General features: G+C 38.8%; 1 protein-coding gene across 6 annotated transcripts; it reads left to right on the forward strand.

Moving 5' to 3' along the window:
* The first annotated feature begins 397 nt into the window (after positions 1 to 397).
* On the forward strand, positions 398 to 16287 carry LOC133517294 (acyl-CoA Delta-9 desaturase-like). 6 transcript variants are annotated; one of them, XM_061850536.1, is made up of 6 exons: positions 6242 to 7417; positions 7601 to 7663; positions 9520 to 9753; positions 12590 to 12720; positions 15184 to 15389; positions 15631 to 16287. In XM_061850536.1, the coding sequence occupies exons 3-6, from the start codon at positions 9528 to 9530 to the stop codon at positions 16133 to 16135; spliced, it is 1068 nt and encodes a 355-aa protein (XP_061706520.1). In that variant the 5' UTR covers positions 6242 to 7417; positions 7601 to 7663; positions 9520 to 9527; the 3' UTR covers positions 16136 to 16287. The 6 variants fall into 6 exon arrangements, with proteins under 6 accessions (XP_061706524.1, XP_061706525.1, XP_061706520.1 ...); XM_061850535.1 differs by having other exon boundaries at positions 6243 to 7474; XM_061850540.1 differs by lacking the exons at positions 6242 to 7417; positions 7601 to 7663 and adding an exon at positions 398 to 570.
* The last annotated feature ends 1427 nt before the right edge of the window (positions 16288 to 17714 follow it).

Below are 17714 nucleotides of genomic sequence, written 5' to 3' on the forward strand. Positions count from 1 at the left end.
GTCAATATTCGTTATCACTAAGCCACAGACGGACAGGCAGACAAGAGCACGGCGAAACTACAGTTCCTTGATTTTTCTCCACTTACACTACAAATAAGTTACTTAAAACCAGTAGTGTATTATAATTTATATATTTATTTAAACTTTATTGCAAAATTTTACAATCATTACAATCATTTTTATGAATTAATTTAATCTAATTGTAAATAATGTATGTACTTAAATATAAATTGTTTTGTCAATACTAACATAGTGATAAGTAATAGTGTACCTAACATATGGATCTTTGATGTCCGAAATAAAGTCTTAATAATAAAAATAATTGGACCAAACAGAAACATGCTCCTATAATAGAGTTATAAGTTTATAACAAGCTGCGATTATAACCCCGGATTGGGCACACATTTTTATTACCTTGGTTGCAAAACGGCGCAACAATAGGGTTAGAGTATGAATTGAGAGGTAGAAGGGCGCTATAGTGCCTAAGTGTTGTAATGGCGTTAATTTAGTAGGGGTTAAAAGGGGTGCCTAATGAATAATATGATTATTATTAATCTTTACTTAAATAAGGTAAGTTCGTTTAATCATTCATTATAATAACGCCGTGAATTTCTGACTGATTTTATTAAAAGCAAATACTTACGTGCGAGCGCGTCAGTGTCGATGCTTTCTGGTCTTGCAGCAGCGTTGACCGTTATCCTTTCAGAGGAGGTGAGAGCTTCAGAAGAATTCCGAATTAGGAATAACCCGAAATCGCGAAAAAAATGTTGGCTATTCCATACAAAACATCGAGATATGATTTGGCCAAAATTCGAATTGTATGGAACAGTCATTTTTTTTCCATTTAGGGATTGGTCCCATTAGTAGAACGTTCTCAGTATCATCTATATGTATGTATACATAGAATAATTGTATGGCTAAGGGTTTAAAAAACATCCTTTACATGGGGTTCCGAACATAATAATTAGTCTAAAGCTATTAGGATCAATCAAGCTATTAGATTACGAACTGGTCACGTGCCCCTCAATCATTTTAGGTTTCTAATGAAGCAGATCGATTCTCCGAACTGCGACATTTGTGGATCAGTAGAAGATGTCTATCACACAGTAGATTGTAGTAGAAATCGCGCCCTTGGGGAGGTGTTTATAACTTCAACCAATCTAATGCCATATGACATCAGTGCCTTCATACACATTCTTAGTAACCGAACATCGGACACGGCGCAAATGGTGTATAGATTGGCTGAAGTTATACTTAATTGAATTGAATTGAATTGAAATATTTATTTCGAACTTGACGTCCATAGGGTTAGGTAACAATGACTTATGTATCTAGAGTTAGTATTACAGTTAATTAGACAAAACAAACAATTGGACAAAACAAACAAAACAAAACATTACATAATATTTATAAGTTTCGCGGCAGCACAGCAACAGTGTAGCTGCACGTACCGCTTGACTAGGGGCGAGTCCCAACGCTGCGCCAGCGTACTTAGGATGCTGTTCGTGCTGCTTCGGCTGCGAGTGAGGAGTGACGCGCATCGCTTCCTCATGATGGCAAAGAAACAGTCTGTTCGTGCCTCAGCAAACATCGCTGAGGCACTACAATACCGCGGCAACCTGAACAGCATCCTAAATGCATCATTATATTGGACACGCAGAGCGCTGCTCGCTGCGTAAAGTTGGCCCACAGACCGCACGTGTAGAAAGTTTGACAAAAAGCTTTGAACAATATTAACTTTACTTCTTTACTAACACGTGCAAACCTGCGGGACAACATGTTACAGCGTACACACAGCGCCCGGCGCTCCCGCTCGATGTCCTCGATGTCAGACAGTGTGTCCGTGACCCAGTGGTCCAGGTACTTAAATTTGTCCACTCTTTTTAACGGAGTTCCACAAAGCTTAACCTCCTGCATTTGGTAACTTTTGTTACCTGATTTAAATTGCAAGAGCTCGCTTTTAGACGCATTGTACCTGAGCCCATGGGCCTCAGCATACGTTTCACAAATGCCTAACATTTTTGCGTGCACATGCTCTCACGTGACGTATAGTAATGGACGGTCTGACAGAGGATTGCGCTTTCAGTCGATAAACCCGGCCTAAATCCGAATTGAGCATCATTTAGTTTAAACAGATTTTAATTTTTATGATTATTTACTTATATGGATGTTATTTTCGTAATTCCTGAAGCTATAAGAAGCGGACTTGATAGGGCCGATATGTAAAATGGTATAAAGGTGCAATAAAACAATAAATTAAAAAAAAACCCAAAATGATGAATTATATTAACATTTAACATTTGACCATCACTTTAGTAGGTAGGTATTGTACTTATCGTTTAGTTTTTTAGCATAAGAAAAAAAAAATAACTTGTCTTTTTCTTGAAAAACGGTTTTTAATAATCAACTTTTACTTATGAAAGCAATATAATGTAAATGATCGTATATGATTTTAATTGTTACATATTTGCCGTGACTTATTTTTCAAAAGTGTTTCTTACGGACAGTCTTTGTGCACGTGCAGAGTCCAAAGTTTATTTAATATTAATGAAAGGAACTCACGTGGTTAAGAATGTATTTAAGTGAATGTTAATATTAAAAATGCATGAATATGAGTCACAAAACAGGTCAGGTTAGACAATTAAAAAGTCAACTATTTGGGTGCATTTTACACAAGGCTTTCACTAAACTCATATACTAGATATCCTCGTACTAATACTCAACACGGAAACAGCTTTGTTCTAAATTAAAATTATAAAATATATACATAAAGTCGGTTCCGGCGCGAAACCTAACACTACTTATAATACAAAAAGCGGTCAAGCGCGAGTTCGTTTCGTTTTCCTCGCGCACCGAGGGTACCGTACGAACTTTGAATTATCTCGTGTAACTATAAAGGCGAAAGACTTGATCAGAACTTAGCGCCATCTATCGGCAAATTGTCTAACTAATTTGCGCGATGTATGTTGGTTTTACGACGACAATTCTCTATAGGGAGCGTGCATGAACTGTAGGAGGCAGCACAGAAGCCGTCAGATTTTTGGCGCGAGGCGTAAATGTGATGCTTATTGTTCCGATGTAGCCCACAAGATGGCAGACCCTCCAACGCGCACGGTTCCTATTATGTGAACCGATTTACTTACAATATCAAATACTCAGTCACAATCAGGTCTGCTTCTACTTGGAGTAATTAACCGAGTTAACGCAATCTAAAGATAAGGCCAAATTGATGCGATATTTTCACCTAAATAAACCACAATAATTACCAAAAAAAATTTATACATATTACCAAATAAAGTCAAATGCTAAAATTAATACTGCAACCCTTACAAAAACTAAATATACTAGAAAAGTGGGTGAGGTTACGTTTGAACTGCGATCCTCACAGAAACGAACTGCTATCAGAAAAGTGGTTTAGGTTAGGTTGGAACTGCGACCCTTACAGAAAAGAAATGCTACTAGAAGAGTGGGTTAGCTTAGAAGTTCGAACCTTATAGAAACGAAATGTTACTAGAAAAGTGGGTAAGGTTAGGTTAGAACTGCGATTCTTACAGAACCGAACTGATATCAGAAAAGTGGGTTAGGTTGGGTTAGAAGTGTTAGAACTGCAATCCTCACAGAAACGAAATGCTAGTAGAAAAGTGGGTTAGGTTAGGTTAGAACTGCGATCCTCACAGAATCGAACTGCTATCAGAAAAGTGGGGTAGGTTAGGTTAGACTAAACACATCCATAACCAATCGAGTGCAGGTTGCTATGAAGTTATCATGATTTGTTCCCAATGAACCCGCGTTGAACAAACTGATTCGTAGCTGATTTCGAGTCATTTTACATAAGGTTTAAAGATAAGGATAAGCGGGCAGCTACACAGAACCGGTTTTGCATTGCAACCAAGCGCAGGCGCGGTGATCGTGAGCGAATTGAGTTTGAGGTTAATTGTGCAAAGTTTTTAGGCGTGTGGCTGTATAAAATAAGTAGGTAATCGTGTAAATATAGTAAAAAGTCCAAAAATATTTAAGAAACAAAGTGAAAATATTGTGTTCAGATTAAAATAACAAGTGTAATGTGTGTATGAATTGTTTTCGTACACACAGACTTGTTATTGCATATCAACATTATGCAAGTTTTAACAAATAATTTTATGCTCAACACTTGTTGTGCATAAAATGCATAGTTTACTATAAAAAATATATAAATCACTAATATTGGTGTGCCTTCAATGCCAAAATTAGATGAAGCAGATTCTGACCTAATGATAAAGGGGCCAACTGTGAAGCTAAAAACCGAAATCGGGAGAAATAGAGAAAAATTAACAAATATCCGGTTATAATCAGAAACATTAAATGCGATTGAAAGCTGTTTAACTATTGAAGGCTGAAGTGTACATTTATGATGAAGGGTAGTGTAGACCTACAAATAAATATTTTTCTTAAATTTGCAATGAAATGTTATTATTAGTGTGTTGTCATGGACATCCATACGGCTTGACAGTTTGTGGACTAATAATATTAATCTAATACCGTTCGAGAAATGGGCCCCAGAGCCGGTGCGCGCCCGCCGTCACGCCCAGCGACCTCATTAAAGTGCAGCAAGCAGGCTGTGGACGAACGTTATTTAAATTGAAATTGATGTAATATATAACTCAAATCAAATAGAACATTGTGCGACGAGGGGGTAAGTGAAACATTGGACACGAGGGTGATAAAGACCCGAGTTTGCAATATTCTTACCCCCGGAGTTTTACGCACAATGTTTTTTATCACACTTGCGAAGAAAAAACTAAATTTTAAGTGAAATAATTCTTAAATACGGTGACATTTCAAATATTCGTCCGCCATATTGTCATTGTTTGACAGCTTAGGCATCGAAGGCACAGACCTCTATCTGGCATTCAGCCACGATTGAAAATTGTGTAAACATATTTTAAACGGCTATGAAATGAATTAAATTTAATCTTATTAAACATAAACAAAAATATTAAAATCCAAACTATCTGGACGGCCAATGAAGGCAAGCCAGAGCTGACAGTCCTGCGGGTCCCCTTGAGGTCTACTCCGACCGACGAAGACACGCCGGAGATGGAGACCCTGACCGACTCTCGGGAGTACTCGGGTCCGTGGGGTCGTTACTCCCCAACAGATAGGCTCATTTTCTTTTATTTTCATTCTAATACCTAGCTTTCAATTAAATGATATTTCGTACATAAGTTCCGAAAAACTCATTGGTACGTGCCGGGGTTTGAACCCGCGACCTCCGGATTGCAAGTTGCACGCTCTCACCGCTAGGCCACCAGCTCTTCATGGTTAATATACATCAAATTATTTAAAAATATTTTTTGTAACGCCAATGCACTCAGTCATGGTTTGACGTATCAAGAAGAGTGAATGCATGGTCTTTCAAGTTAGAGGTAAAGAACTGCCACCAGTACCACCTATTAAGCTAAACGGAACTCCACTGAATAGGGTGAACCAATTCAAATACCTTGGGCATGTAGTAACCTCTGACTTGAAAGACGATGCTGACATTGAAAGAGAACGGAGAGCGTTGTGTGTTAGAGCGAATATGGTGGCTCGCAGATTTGTTACTTGCTCAATTTAGGTGAAACAGACCGTTTTTAGAGCATTCTGTACAACCTTTTACACTTCTAGTCTGTGGGCGTGCTATACGCAAAAACAGTACAACGCTCTTCGTATACAGTATAACAACGCTTTCAGGGTGCTGATGGGACTACCACGGTTTTGTAGTGCGTCGGGGATGTTCGCGGAGGCCAGAGTAGACTGTTTCTACACTACAATGAGGAAACGCTGCACATCCCTGGTGCGCAGGGTGCGGGCTAGTTCCAACGGCATCTTGAGAGCGTTTGCGGAGAGATTTGGCTGCCAGTGCCTGAATCACTGTCATATGATTCACGTACTGGTGTCCAAGCCTCTCTAGACTAGGTTAAAATAAGAGTATATTTGACTTAATTAACTATTTATTGACAATAACAATATACATAATGGATATATACAGATGATTACTATAACTAGCTTATATCTAAAATAGGCTCTTGAGGCATTGTACCAAGGATGCTGGCGGCATTTCCTCTGACTTAATTTAATTTAGTTCAAGTTAAACTTTAATCTTACGTTTTAATATAATAATTTAAATGTAATATGATATGATCCTAAGTTGGTCGAAATAAATGAATTTATTCATATCATATCATATCATATCATTTATTCCATTGATTCCATTTTTTTTTTTTATTATTATAATACACTTTCCTCTTAAGTCACTGCTTTTTGAATCGAATGACAATACCTCTGTTCAACCAGTCGAAACTTGAAAGCGTCCTCAAACTCCAGCTATAGCTTGATTTGCAGCTATAGCAGATATTTGCAGATATAGTGTAGTGTGTTAGGTATAACTACTTATAACTACTTATTTATACAAGTGTTACTCACCTGCAGCGGACAAGGTGCGATTTGTTAACACGAATATATTATGGGTTTTTACATTGTATTGTATTTAGGTTCATTGACATACATTAGTGTTTTATACAATCGTGATATAATGGAGAGCTTTTCAGTCGAGTGCCGTTTGCTGAGTGGCCTTATTGGGTACGATATTGAAAAGCTTGATTATATCACTATTGTATACAATACTTTTTCTACAAGTCAACAAAAGTAATACTTTAAACTAATAAAATTATATAAGTAAACAAACCAAAATTATACTATTTAAGATACGCGAGCAGTCGCGATACCTTCATATACTCGTACGCGCCCCGGCCGCCGGGACCGGGCCGGTTGATCAAGGACACTTTCTCGTAACTCATGAGGCCCTGTCAAATTTAATTTTTAGACAGTTTTTTTTCTCGATTTTGGCCACCGTAGTTTATGGAAACCAACAAGCAACTGTAGGCAGTTTTCGTAGTCTATGATTTTGCTATATTAAGGGGGTCACATGTCATGTGCGTATATGAATTATGAAGCAATTGTTTTTACTATACAACCTAAAATAAATAATTAATTTATACTATCGTTTTGTTTCGTCCTCTTGACCGCGGCGAGCTGTGATTGGTCAATTACATTATAGTTGACTAAACCGTTTCGAAATGAATATTATAGTCGAGTTGAAGTTGGTATACGAAATCTTAATTCAATCATTACAGTCGACGAGTAGAAAGAATATATTTACCAGCGAGTTAAAAATGTTCATACGGGTCATCAAAGGTGGATATGTAAATCTAAAAATGTTATAACACAATGAAAACACTATGTCGATTCGTTTTCAGTGGTACCTAAAGAATTAACATTATTTATTTTATGTTTTATGAATGGGACCTATGTTATTTTTAGAGGTTTTTGTTTAATAGTTTGTGAGTAGAGTAGATTAAATACGGACGCACATGCAGCTCTCCTACACATAACAGCCGTAAGTGACATTATACCTTTCGTGTCGAATGGTGGTGTTCATTTTAATAAGGACCAGGTGAGACGTAAATTGTTTGTGCCTACTTAGTCATTTTTGGAAGTTTAGTAATTTAATTTATTTATAAATGTAACATGTACGTTATAGAAATACGGTAAAAACTTATTCTTTCAATTATTTTTAAAGGAAGCTCAACCAAAAGGGAGTCGAAGGAAATGTCATAAGGAGTCCATCAATTCCACGCGAAAGGTATAAAAAACCAAGTGACTATCGCTATTTTTTAAATATTTTTTTAAACTTTACACATAGGTTAACAGTATTACACCAAGACACTTATGTGTCTTGGTAGCCAAGTTACAATAGACCCCCGTGCGCGTTGGAGGGTCTGCCATCTTGTGGCCTGAATCGGAACCATACACATGTACATTTACACGTCACGTGTTTTCTTGTTTCATAGTAGATTCTGCCATCTTGTGGGCTACATCGGAACAATAAACATCACATTTACGCCTCGCGCCAAAAACCTGACGGCTCCTGTGCTGCTTCCTACAGTTCATGCACGCGCCCTATCGTTTATAAATGACGCTAATTGACAATTAAATAATGCATGGAAACTTCGAGCAACACCGGGAAGGGAGTCGGTATGGAGGGCAGAGGTAAGGAACGAAATCTCCATAGGCAGAACTGTTGCAAAAGTGCCCAGCTGTCAGCTATAAATAATAGTTCCAAAACTCTCCAGAGTAGCGCTAGAGTAGCTAAAAACCTAGGCATTATGGACAGTGAAGTGCGCTGTCTATGATTTGATTCTTTTTTCTCTAATTTTCTAGGTATTTTAGCGCCACCTATTTAAGGTTTTTTGATGGACACTTTTTGGTACATGGAGATTTCTTTCCTTACTTCTACCTTCCATAGGAGTCTGCTTCGCACTATTTCCCCTCTGCCGAATGCCCAACTAAGCATAGCGCGGTGCATGTTGTGACTCGTCCGTAGGTACACAAAAAGTGGTCGAGGTGTGCAAGATTTGTCTTTGACGTGTGTCATTTTCTATTTATTTGTGTCGTCATTACAGATATACAGATTGGATTTTGTTTGTGCGACTGACTGCATGTTTCCCCCCGCAAAAAATGACAGACGATTTGTACGGTAACATACGGTCAACCGATTTGATTCCTAGGCCACTATAGAACCATGTCATAATGACTTCTACGACAGTGCTTATTGAGTGATGCATGTCATGTATAGAGTAGTTAAAGCGACAAGGTTCTATAGTGGCCTAGGATTCTAATTGGTTGACTGTACGCTTGGGCTCTCTCTTCCGACGTGTCGGAAGCCGGTGTTGATCAAAGTATGGAAAAGATGACGTGACTTTTCATTGCAACAGTCACTGTGATTGGGTTTTTAGGGTTTTTGATAATTGATTTTTATCTTGGCTAGGCAGTCAATTTTTGATCCCATTGTAATCAGGTCATGGTCGAAACTGGACTGGACTGGGATTAAAGCGAATTCTTGGGGAACTCTTTAAATGTTTTTTCTAATCGTCGACTGTAATGGTTGAATTAAGATTTATACCAAACTATAATTGCGTACTTTTATGTATGGCCTCCCTACTCAACTATAAGATACATTTCAATACGCTGTAGTCAAAAATACCAATCACGTGCCGCCACGCTCCCATAGAAAATACTAAATGGGCGCGGAGCCGCACGTTTATGTATTTTGTACTACATTTTTTGTCTATTGAGATATTTACCAATTTTCATCAATTATTTAGGTTTTATAATAAAAAAAATATAATTTTAGATGACTCGTAGAAAAAGTATTGTATACAATAGTGATATAATCGCTTTTCAATCTCGTACCTTATTTAAGATACTTAGCAAGCTTCGTTGCCTAACCACGTTACTCAACTGAAAAGCTCTCTATTACACCACGATTGTATAAAATACTATTTAGTTACACCTGTTTTCATTATTATCGTAGCTCGAGCATACGCTCTCGGAAAGCACTATTATGTAAGGTGGAATTTTTGACGAAGACCATTAAATGATGGCATTGTTTAATGTGAAGTCGGTTATTATTTGCCATTCATATTATTTTGTTACTAGTTGGAATAATGGCTCCTCAAGGGACGGACTCAAATGCTGTGTTATTCGAGCAAGATGCAGAGACCGAGGACCTGGCCCTGGCAAAGACGCCTGTTCAGCAAGCCGAGGACTCTGAATGGGACTCCCGTGGCTACGTGTGGCATATCCTGGGCTACGGTCTGCTGCTGTTTACTGCCGGGCTCTATGGAGGTTATCTGTTCCTGGTGTCAGCGAAATGGCAAACGGATGTATTTAGTAAGATTTTTTTATACTCACAACTATACATACATACAGTCTTCTATGTCGAGGTTGTATGGAGATAGACAGGCTGTCTTCTCATGTGGTGCACTCTGTGCAGCAGAGGGGCTCCATACAGGACAAAATATTTCGGATCTTCCCGAGGTTTCATAGGATTCCTTGAGTAGTTGGGTTGGTTGGACTAGCCCTTTCATGCAAAATTGGCGCCAGTCGTCGAGTTGCGGAAACCTGTTCGTACTACAATGGTGTCCTACCTTTTCGCCGGAGTTTTATTAACCGAATTTCATTTGCCAACCACATATAAATAAAGTATAAAGTAATAATACAAAGTTATACAAACACAAAAATCTTAACCTAAACTAAACTAAATCCTAAATCTAACAGACACACAAAAACTATCCGCACAACTCGCCCCGCGCCCCTCCAGATGCAAAGGAGCCCATCACGCTCGCTGCGTTGCCACGTTGAACGGCGATGGACAACCTCTGCATCAAAAACGACCCGGAGCGAGGGTCATGACCACACTCCCGCATGCGTCTGCCCACTTCACCAATAAATGTCTTGGCCTCATCACACCAACAGCCCGTGGTTTCCACGGCAAGAGGGACAAATATGTAGCTCGCCAGCGCTGCGTACTTCGCCCGCTTTCGAACCGACGCCAGCTCAGCTGCTGCTCCCGCCGAACGCATGGTTCGGTTAATATGAGAAACAGCAAAAGTATTAACGCACGTAGCGTCCCACAGCAGGCATCTGCCCCTCTCCCACGGGACCAAGGTCAACCCGTCTGGCCTCTTCCCATCAGACCTACTAAGACCCGGCGGCTCCAGCACACAAGGTACATTTGCCGAGACCAATGCCCTCCGGATGATATCATTTAAGGCGTGGTGGCGTGGGTACCTTCCTGCACACCGACAACAACTTAAGGCGTGATGGCCGTCCCTCTCCACCATAGAGCCGCAGATGCATACATGAGGTTCACACACCTCACAGCCCAGGCGAAGAGCCACAGCCACCCGCATCGAGTCATTATCAAGGAGCGTACCTAAATGCGGAGAAGGAAGCGCCTGAAGCCAAGCCCCAGACTCTGGCCTCGACACGGCGTTGAGCCTCGCCCTATCCACTCCCGTCGCATTCTCCATTAAGCCATCGAACGCACGCTTCACCCCTATATCATCCCATGAGCGCTGGCGGTCCAGTCTGTCTGGCACGGGCGTACCCGGATTGAGAGCCGACCATACCGTCCAAGCATCCGCAGCATAAGGTATGGCTACCTCGTCACCATTCGAATATAAAATTTGAGTGACAAGGCCGCCAACCCCAGCCGCCGATGCCAAGAAGGCCGGCAGGCTCACATCCCGCGCGCGCCGAACTCCCAGACCACCGGTCCGAACGGGAAGTGAGGCCAGATCCCATTGATTTGAATTAAGGGAGACATTCAGCAATAATTCCACAGACTCCTTTAACACGCCGTCAAAGGAGTCAATATGCGCGGGGTAAAGCCAAGTTGGTACGGTGCGCAAAAAGTACATTAATTTGGGAACGGCAAAACAGACCCGCAACAACAAAAGAGAAACGTGCGCAGAAATGTGCTTTAACCTTTCCCTGGCAGTCAGCAGAAGCTGCCTTCGCACCTCAAATGCCTCCGGAATGGCATCAGGAAAAATGGGCGAGCCAAGAAGATAAAAAGTCTGAGCAGACAGTACCCTAAGCCCGGGGAGAAAACCAACCATATGTTTGCCAACCAGTTTTTCGTTTTAAAAAGTGTATTTTTATGTCGTTGTACAAACATACAGTTGATAACTGTTAGGTTATGAAATAATACAAATTATTAAGTTGCTTTGTGATCATTCGGCAAACTGAAATTATGCGAAAAATTGGTTGGGAAATGACATTTGGCGAAATAATTTTCGGCTACGATTTAGAGAACCTACTTACAATACAATACAACACAATACAATAGCCACAACTCAAATAAGGGTTATACTATACCACAGTTTAGGGAAGGTGTCTTTTTAGACCCAGAACATTTTATAATCCTCGTTCGAAATTCAAAATCTCGGACGCATTTGCTCGCTGGCGACGGTCCGCCCGGCCGCGCCCCGCGTAAACATGCTTCAACCTGTTTTTACCCGACATCTACTCATTTTTTTTGTTCAAAGTTGTATAAATCGGTGTACACTGCTTATACAGCGCGCGGTTTGACAACGCCAAATATTGTAATGCCGCCGCGCAAAAGATTTGACGAATATAATTTAATTTTAGTTAAAAAAAATGTTTATTGAACGATCACAACTTTTTTAGCGCAGGAAATTGTGTATTGATTGAATTATGTGCAATATTCAAAACTTCTGGTGGGGTACATTTATGGAGAAGGAATAACTGTCAGTCTAATATGAACGATGTTGAAGAACTAATATGAAGTCCAAAATGTACCTAATGAGAGCTTCGTCTATATATCGTCAGGTGACAACCAAAACTCATCAATTACCACCACAAGTTCATACCCATAGTGAATCATATTAGTACCGAAACAAGGTCGATTTATGTTTAGTTATTTTTTAGTAATTAGTGAGTTTTGGTTGTCACCCGACGTATATTCCGTCGCTGTTGTTGTAGATTACGCAGTTTATGAGAGACAAGCAAGAGTTGCACTAATTAGGCGTACAATTACCCTGTCGCCAAGTGTAAAATCAATTTGAACACAATTTGGCTCGGGGTCTGCTAGTCACAAATCATCTCATATCGTGTTAAGTCTTCAGAAGTTACATAGGTACTGTAAGACCATTTTAATCCAGCTTTTCCAAGGTTATTATACTCCCATTTTATCCCACAGCCATCATCTTGCATGTGATGTCCATTCAGGGTATCACAGCAGGCGCCCACCGGCTCTGGAGCCACAGGGCTTACAAGGCTAAATGGCCCCTCCAACTCATTCTTATGGTCTTACAAACTGGCGCTCTCCAGGTAAGAGATAATAGGTAACTGTATAAAAATCGTCATCATAAATGTAAGAGCCAAGCTCATCGCGGTAGAATAACCACCATACATCCCACTTGTCTGATATTGTTAGATCTGATACGATATTATAGTAGGTTATACTTTTTCTGTACCTTGACACATATAACATATCTCAGCATTTAACGGCCTAAGTTGAAAGAACAATACTTTTGTTATGGTTTTTATGTAATTGTTCTATATTATCACTTATCAGGTATCCCAACATTGTTTCCTCATCTGTTCACAATCGTCATCATAAAATATCTCTTCTCGCCTTCCCGAACCATAACGTCTTCATTCGTTGTGTTTAACCAACACCCTGAATCCTCCGCTAATCCTGAACCTCTCAATCGCACTAATCTTTTTCTATTTTGCTAAAATATAGTTTAGCAATAGTCGCTTGTGAGTGGAGCACAGGTCATTCTCTAGAGACAATCCTATAAAAAGAGAGGAGTATAGTTTTTTGCTGTACTGTAACTTTATACTGACATAAACTGTTTGCCAGACTATAAAATCCAAGTTTAATTTCCAAGCAATCCCCACTAGGGAATGCTAACCGGTTAACCGGTTAACCGGTTACCCGGTAATTTGACCAATATTACAGTCGGTAAAATACCGGTAATTTCCAGCCGTAACCGGGAATTTACCGAACGTTGTATAGGCAAATAAAAATGTAACAACCTGTTGAATTAGCCCATCTGTGTCTTCGTACTTACAAAAAAAACAATTACTACGGTTTACGATTACGAAGAGACACTTAAAATACTTACTTTTCTGCATCTTATGATCTCGTCGGAGTAGGAACTAGGAAGCAATGTTTTGTGACAAATGAGTGGTCGCTAATCCCTCGCCCTTTCCCTTCTCGCCACACCTACCCGATCCGCCTTACTATGTTCAGTGTCCTTTGTTTTAGTCTGTAGTGTCAGACAAGTGTGGAATGCGAAAGAACATTTTCTACCGCTGGTTACTTATGTTCAAGATATCGTTCACGAATGTCTAAGCAACGTTCTATATTTTATATATAATTAACAGAATGATCTGATGATGACATGTTCCTGATTCCAACTCCTATCTTAAGAGCCCGGTAACGATTTTAGAGCAAAAAATTTAAATTGAAAGATTTAGTCGTTGTAATTGGACACCTTTTGTTACGTAATATCTAAATAACAAGTATTGGTTTCTATTAGCACGTTTTTTCATCTTGCCTTTTAATAATGAGGTCGCAAGCGTGCGTCCCCGGTAACAGGTGACGAGAAGGGATAGTTTTTAAAAATTCATATAAATTATGGTAGTAAATTATACAAAATGATGTATAAGAACAGTTTCAGCAAATGTTGTAGATTGTTTAAGTATCAAAATTACGTTGAAATTAAGTCAATTTTTAGAGAAATGCTCACTTGTTTTGAAGTAATTTCTGGTGAAAATTGATTTCGTCTAACTTTCATTTACACTACTTAAAATTTATAGTAACAAAAATGTATTTTATTAAAGTTGAAGTACAGGATATGTGTAATACAAAATTACCATTTTTAGCAGTCCAAACTTAACGAAATTTACAAATAAGATCGACAAAATCACTGCTTTTCGCGCGTTTACCTAAACGTCCATCAGAAAAAAAATCATTACTAATTAAGTGAGTCTGTTTAAAAAAAAAATATAATGAAAGATAACAAGACGTGCTAATAGAAACCAGTACTTGTTATTTTTAATAGTTAACAAAAGGTGTACAATTTCATGCGCTTAATCTATCAATTTGACATTTTTGCGACTAAAATCGATAACGGCCTATTAAAGTGCAATTTTAAAATAACTAGTGTTAAAATGATATGAAACTAATCTTGCTGTTAAATATTTTTTTTTCTTATATTTACTAGATTTTAATGAATGTTGATTACGGTTTTAGTTACTTTAATAACAATATTATATTGATAGATGTGTAAATGCAAACGTGTATGACATTTAAATGACGACTGTCACTTTTTTGTTACCCTTTGATTACTGCGATTTTTAAAGAATTAAAAAAGTTTAATGTTGCTTATTTAATGTACAAGATCATTTCGCTTTGAAATGATACATGTTTGATTTTTTATTTAATATCATTAGTAAATATATCTTGTTTAATGTTTATAGTTTATTTTCATTATTTTGTTTTGTCGATGTTTCTATAACGTGCTGTTGATTACTTTTAAAGGTTACTGACGAAAATAAGGACACAATCAATAATAATGCAAAATCAATGTTTTTTATTTCATAAACGTATAACCGGTAATTTACCGGTTAACCGGTTAGTCGGACCTCGCGTCGGTAAATTACCGGTAATGAAAAACGCCCGGTTATTGCATTCCCTAATCCCCACGCGTAACCTAGATATAGATATATAGGTATAACTATTTTTTCCTGACCCTCTGACTACTCTTCTTTGGTATCTAGTACTCGGTGATAAATTGGGTGCGAGACCACCGCATGCACCACAAGTACTCGGACACAGACGCCGACCCACACAATGCCACGCGAGGCTTGTTTTTCTCCCACATGGGATGGTTGATGGTGGAGAAACATCCGGAGTTCGAGCGCAAGAGTAAGGGGATGGACCTGAGCGACGTCGAAGCTAATCCCATACTGCGGTTCCAACGAAAGTGAGTAGTTAGCAGTAACATTTCTCTCACGCAGAGATTTAGTTTAATCTTTTTGTGTAGAGACTAGCTGATTTCCTTGTGATTACCCGGGACACCCATATATTCACAGCTCAAGGATACGCGGCGCATTGCTGGCCCATGGTTATATGAATGTTTGCTTGCGAAATCGACCTTAGCAACCAACACTTATCTATCAGATCTGTCAACTTTATGGTTTCTAATAGGTCTCCAATTGTTCCAGGTATTATGCAATCCTGGTCACGATTATTTGCGTTATCCTCCCCACCGTTATCCCAGTTTATTGCTGGAACGAAACCTGGACAAACGCCATCTTCGTGCCCGTATTATTCCACCATGTCTGCGCCTACAACGCCATTGCTTTAATCAACTCCGCTCTCCACAAATGGGGGTACAGGCCCTACGACAAAAACATGCTGGCTACAGAAATTACTCTACTCACTGTGGTCACACTTGGAGAGAACTACCATAATTACCATCACGCCTTTCCTTGGGATTATAAGACGTCAGAACTTGGAGGAGGCACATTTATGTTGACTACGGCGTTCATAAATTTCTTTGCGAGGATTGGCTGGGCTTATGACTTGAAGACCATCTCTGATGACGTCATTCGGAAGCGTGTTATGCGTACTGGAGATGGCTCGCATCATATTTGGGGGTGGGGCGATAAGAACCAGTCCAAAGAAGAGATAACGGCAGCTGTAAGAATATACCCTAAAGATGATTAAATATGAAAGCCTTCTCTTCATATGCAAATTACTATAAGAATTGCTAAAGTATATATTTTTGTAGATATATGTACAGATCGTATAACAACATATTAATAAAAATGAATATATATACATATTTTATTAATAAAATTATTACATTTATATTATAAACATGTTTTTTCAGTTTTTAAAAGAGCATTAAATTAAATATTGTTCTGAAATTGAACTTGATTATATGTTTCTTGACATTTATTGACACCGGGACCCTTTTCTGATGGAAAGCCACAAATGTAGTCAACTTGTTAATATTAATGAAGTAAACTTTCAGTTATACAAATGCTCAGCTCTTTTAGGATTTAGCACGTATTAAAAATTCCCAAAATTTCACTCGCTCTTAAAACGTACACGCCTTATGTGCGCTTAATGACGTCATTTTTGTTTTTATTCTAATTGCCGAGAGTCTTAGTAATGCTTTGCTAGCTGGCTGGAACCATGTCACTCTAATAAACCCGCAGACCAATATTGTAATAGATGCTGCAAATGTTTAAGTAAATATTACGGTCATTTCATGTCATTTTGGCTCCATTTCTAGAATTTTCGGAATTTCAGGCGTAACCAATGCAACTAACGTGGTTCAAGAAAAAAAATTAACTGTAATTTTAATATACCGGCATTTGGTACATATTTCCCGTATACTATAGGCCAGGGATGGCCAACTTGGTTAGACCCAAGATCTCCTGTTTACTAACGAAACCCTGTGCGATCTACCAATGACATACTTCTTGAAACCTTAAATGAAACTGGTCTACGTATTTATATTTTTTGCCTTGCCACGATAGACTGGACTAACAGTCGCGATAATATAGGCACTACGTTTTTAAGCATTAGAAAAAAGGTAAACAATCTTGACGTGTCTTTTTCACTGACTTATATGTACTAGGTACGTAAGTACGTACTAGACAGGCTATCGAGAAAAATTGTGTCCGCCATTTTCGGCGTTTGACGTCTGTTACTAAGCTAAAGAATAAGCGTAGCTGCGCAGCTAGCCAAAGGCGAAACTGTTATGACAACTGTTAATTTTCTGCCTACATACGCACTGTAAAGAATCTTGATATGTGCACTAAATTGCAACTGAGAGTGCTTTCCACTTCCTCGTCTAGTTCAGAGTTCAATCTATGGTCTGTGTTCAGCGTGCTGGCTTCACCGTGTCGTTCGAATAAACCCTTGCCATTACCGCGTGTGTGAGCCGTTAAGTTTTACGATGTTGCCTTCTGGATTTCGTCGCAAATGTGGCATTCTAGAGGCGAGAAATATCTCTTGAAAATGTGTCGTTCAAGGTGCTGTAGGTTCAGAGAGTGGAGTTTTTGAAAAATCGTACTGCTTTTTGAGTTCACAGTACGATTGCCAAAAATTGAATTAGCAATCTTGAGAATTTTATCTAGGGTTTCAATCGATTCGAATCCTGTTTTTTTCGCGCGATAGAAAAAATCACGAGATTTATAAACTAGTAACAATTTATGCACAAAAGCTAAAAATATAAAAAACGCTTCTAAAAATGCGCTTTTTTTTTTCTCATAAAATCAATATTGATTAATAT

This window comes from Cydia pomonella, chromosome 4 (genome assembly GCF_033807575.1).
Source record: "Cydia pomonella isolate Wapato2018A chromosome 4, ilCydPomo1, whole genome shotgun sequence".
Classification (NCBI taxonomy): Eukaryota; Metazoa; Arthropoda; class Insecta; order Lepidoptera; family Tortricidae; genus Cydia; species Cydia pomonella.

Coding starts and splice junctions, on each gene's coding strand:
- LOC133517294 (XM_061850540.1), top strand. CDS start 9,528: ATGGCTCCTCAAGGGACGGACTCAAATGCTGTGTTATTCGAGCAAGAT. Junction 9,754..12,589: donor ATGGCAAACGGATGTATTTA/GTAAGATTTTTT, acceptor TTTATCCCACAG/CCATCATCTTGCATGTGATG. Junction 15,390..15,630: donor ATACTGCGGTTCCAACGAAA/GTGAGTAGTTAG, acceptor CAATTGTTCCAG/GTATTATGCAATCCTGGTCA.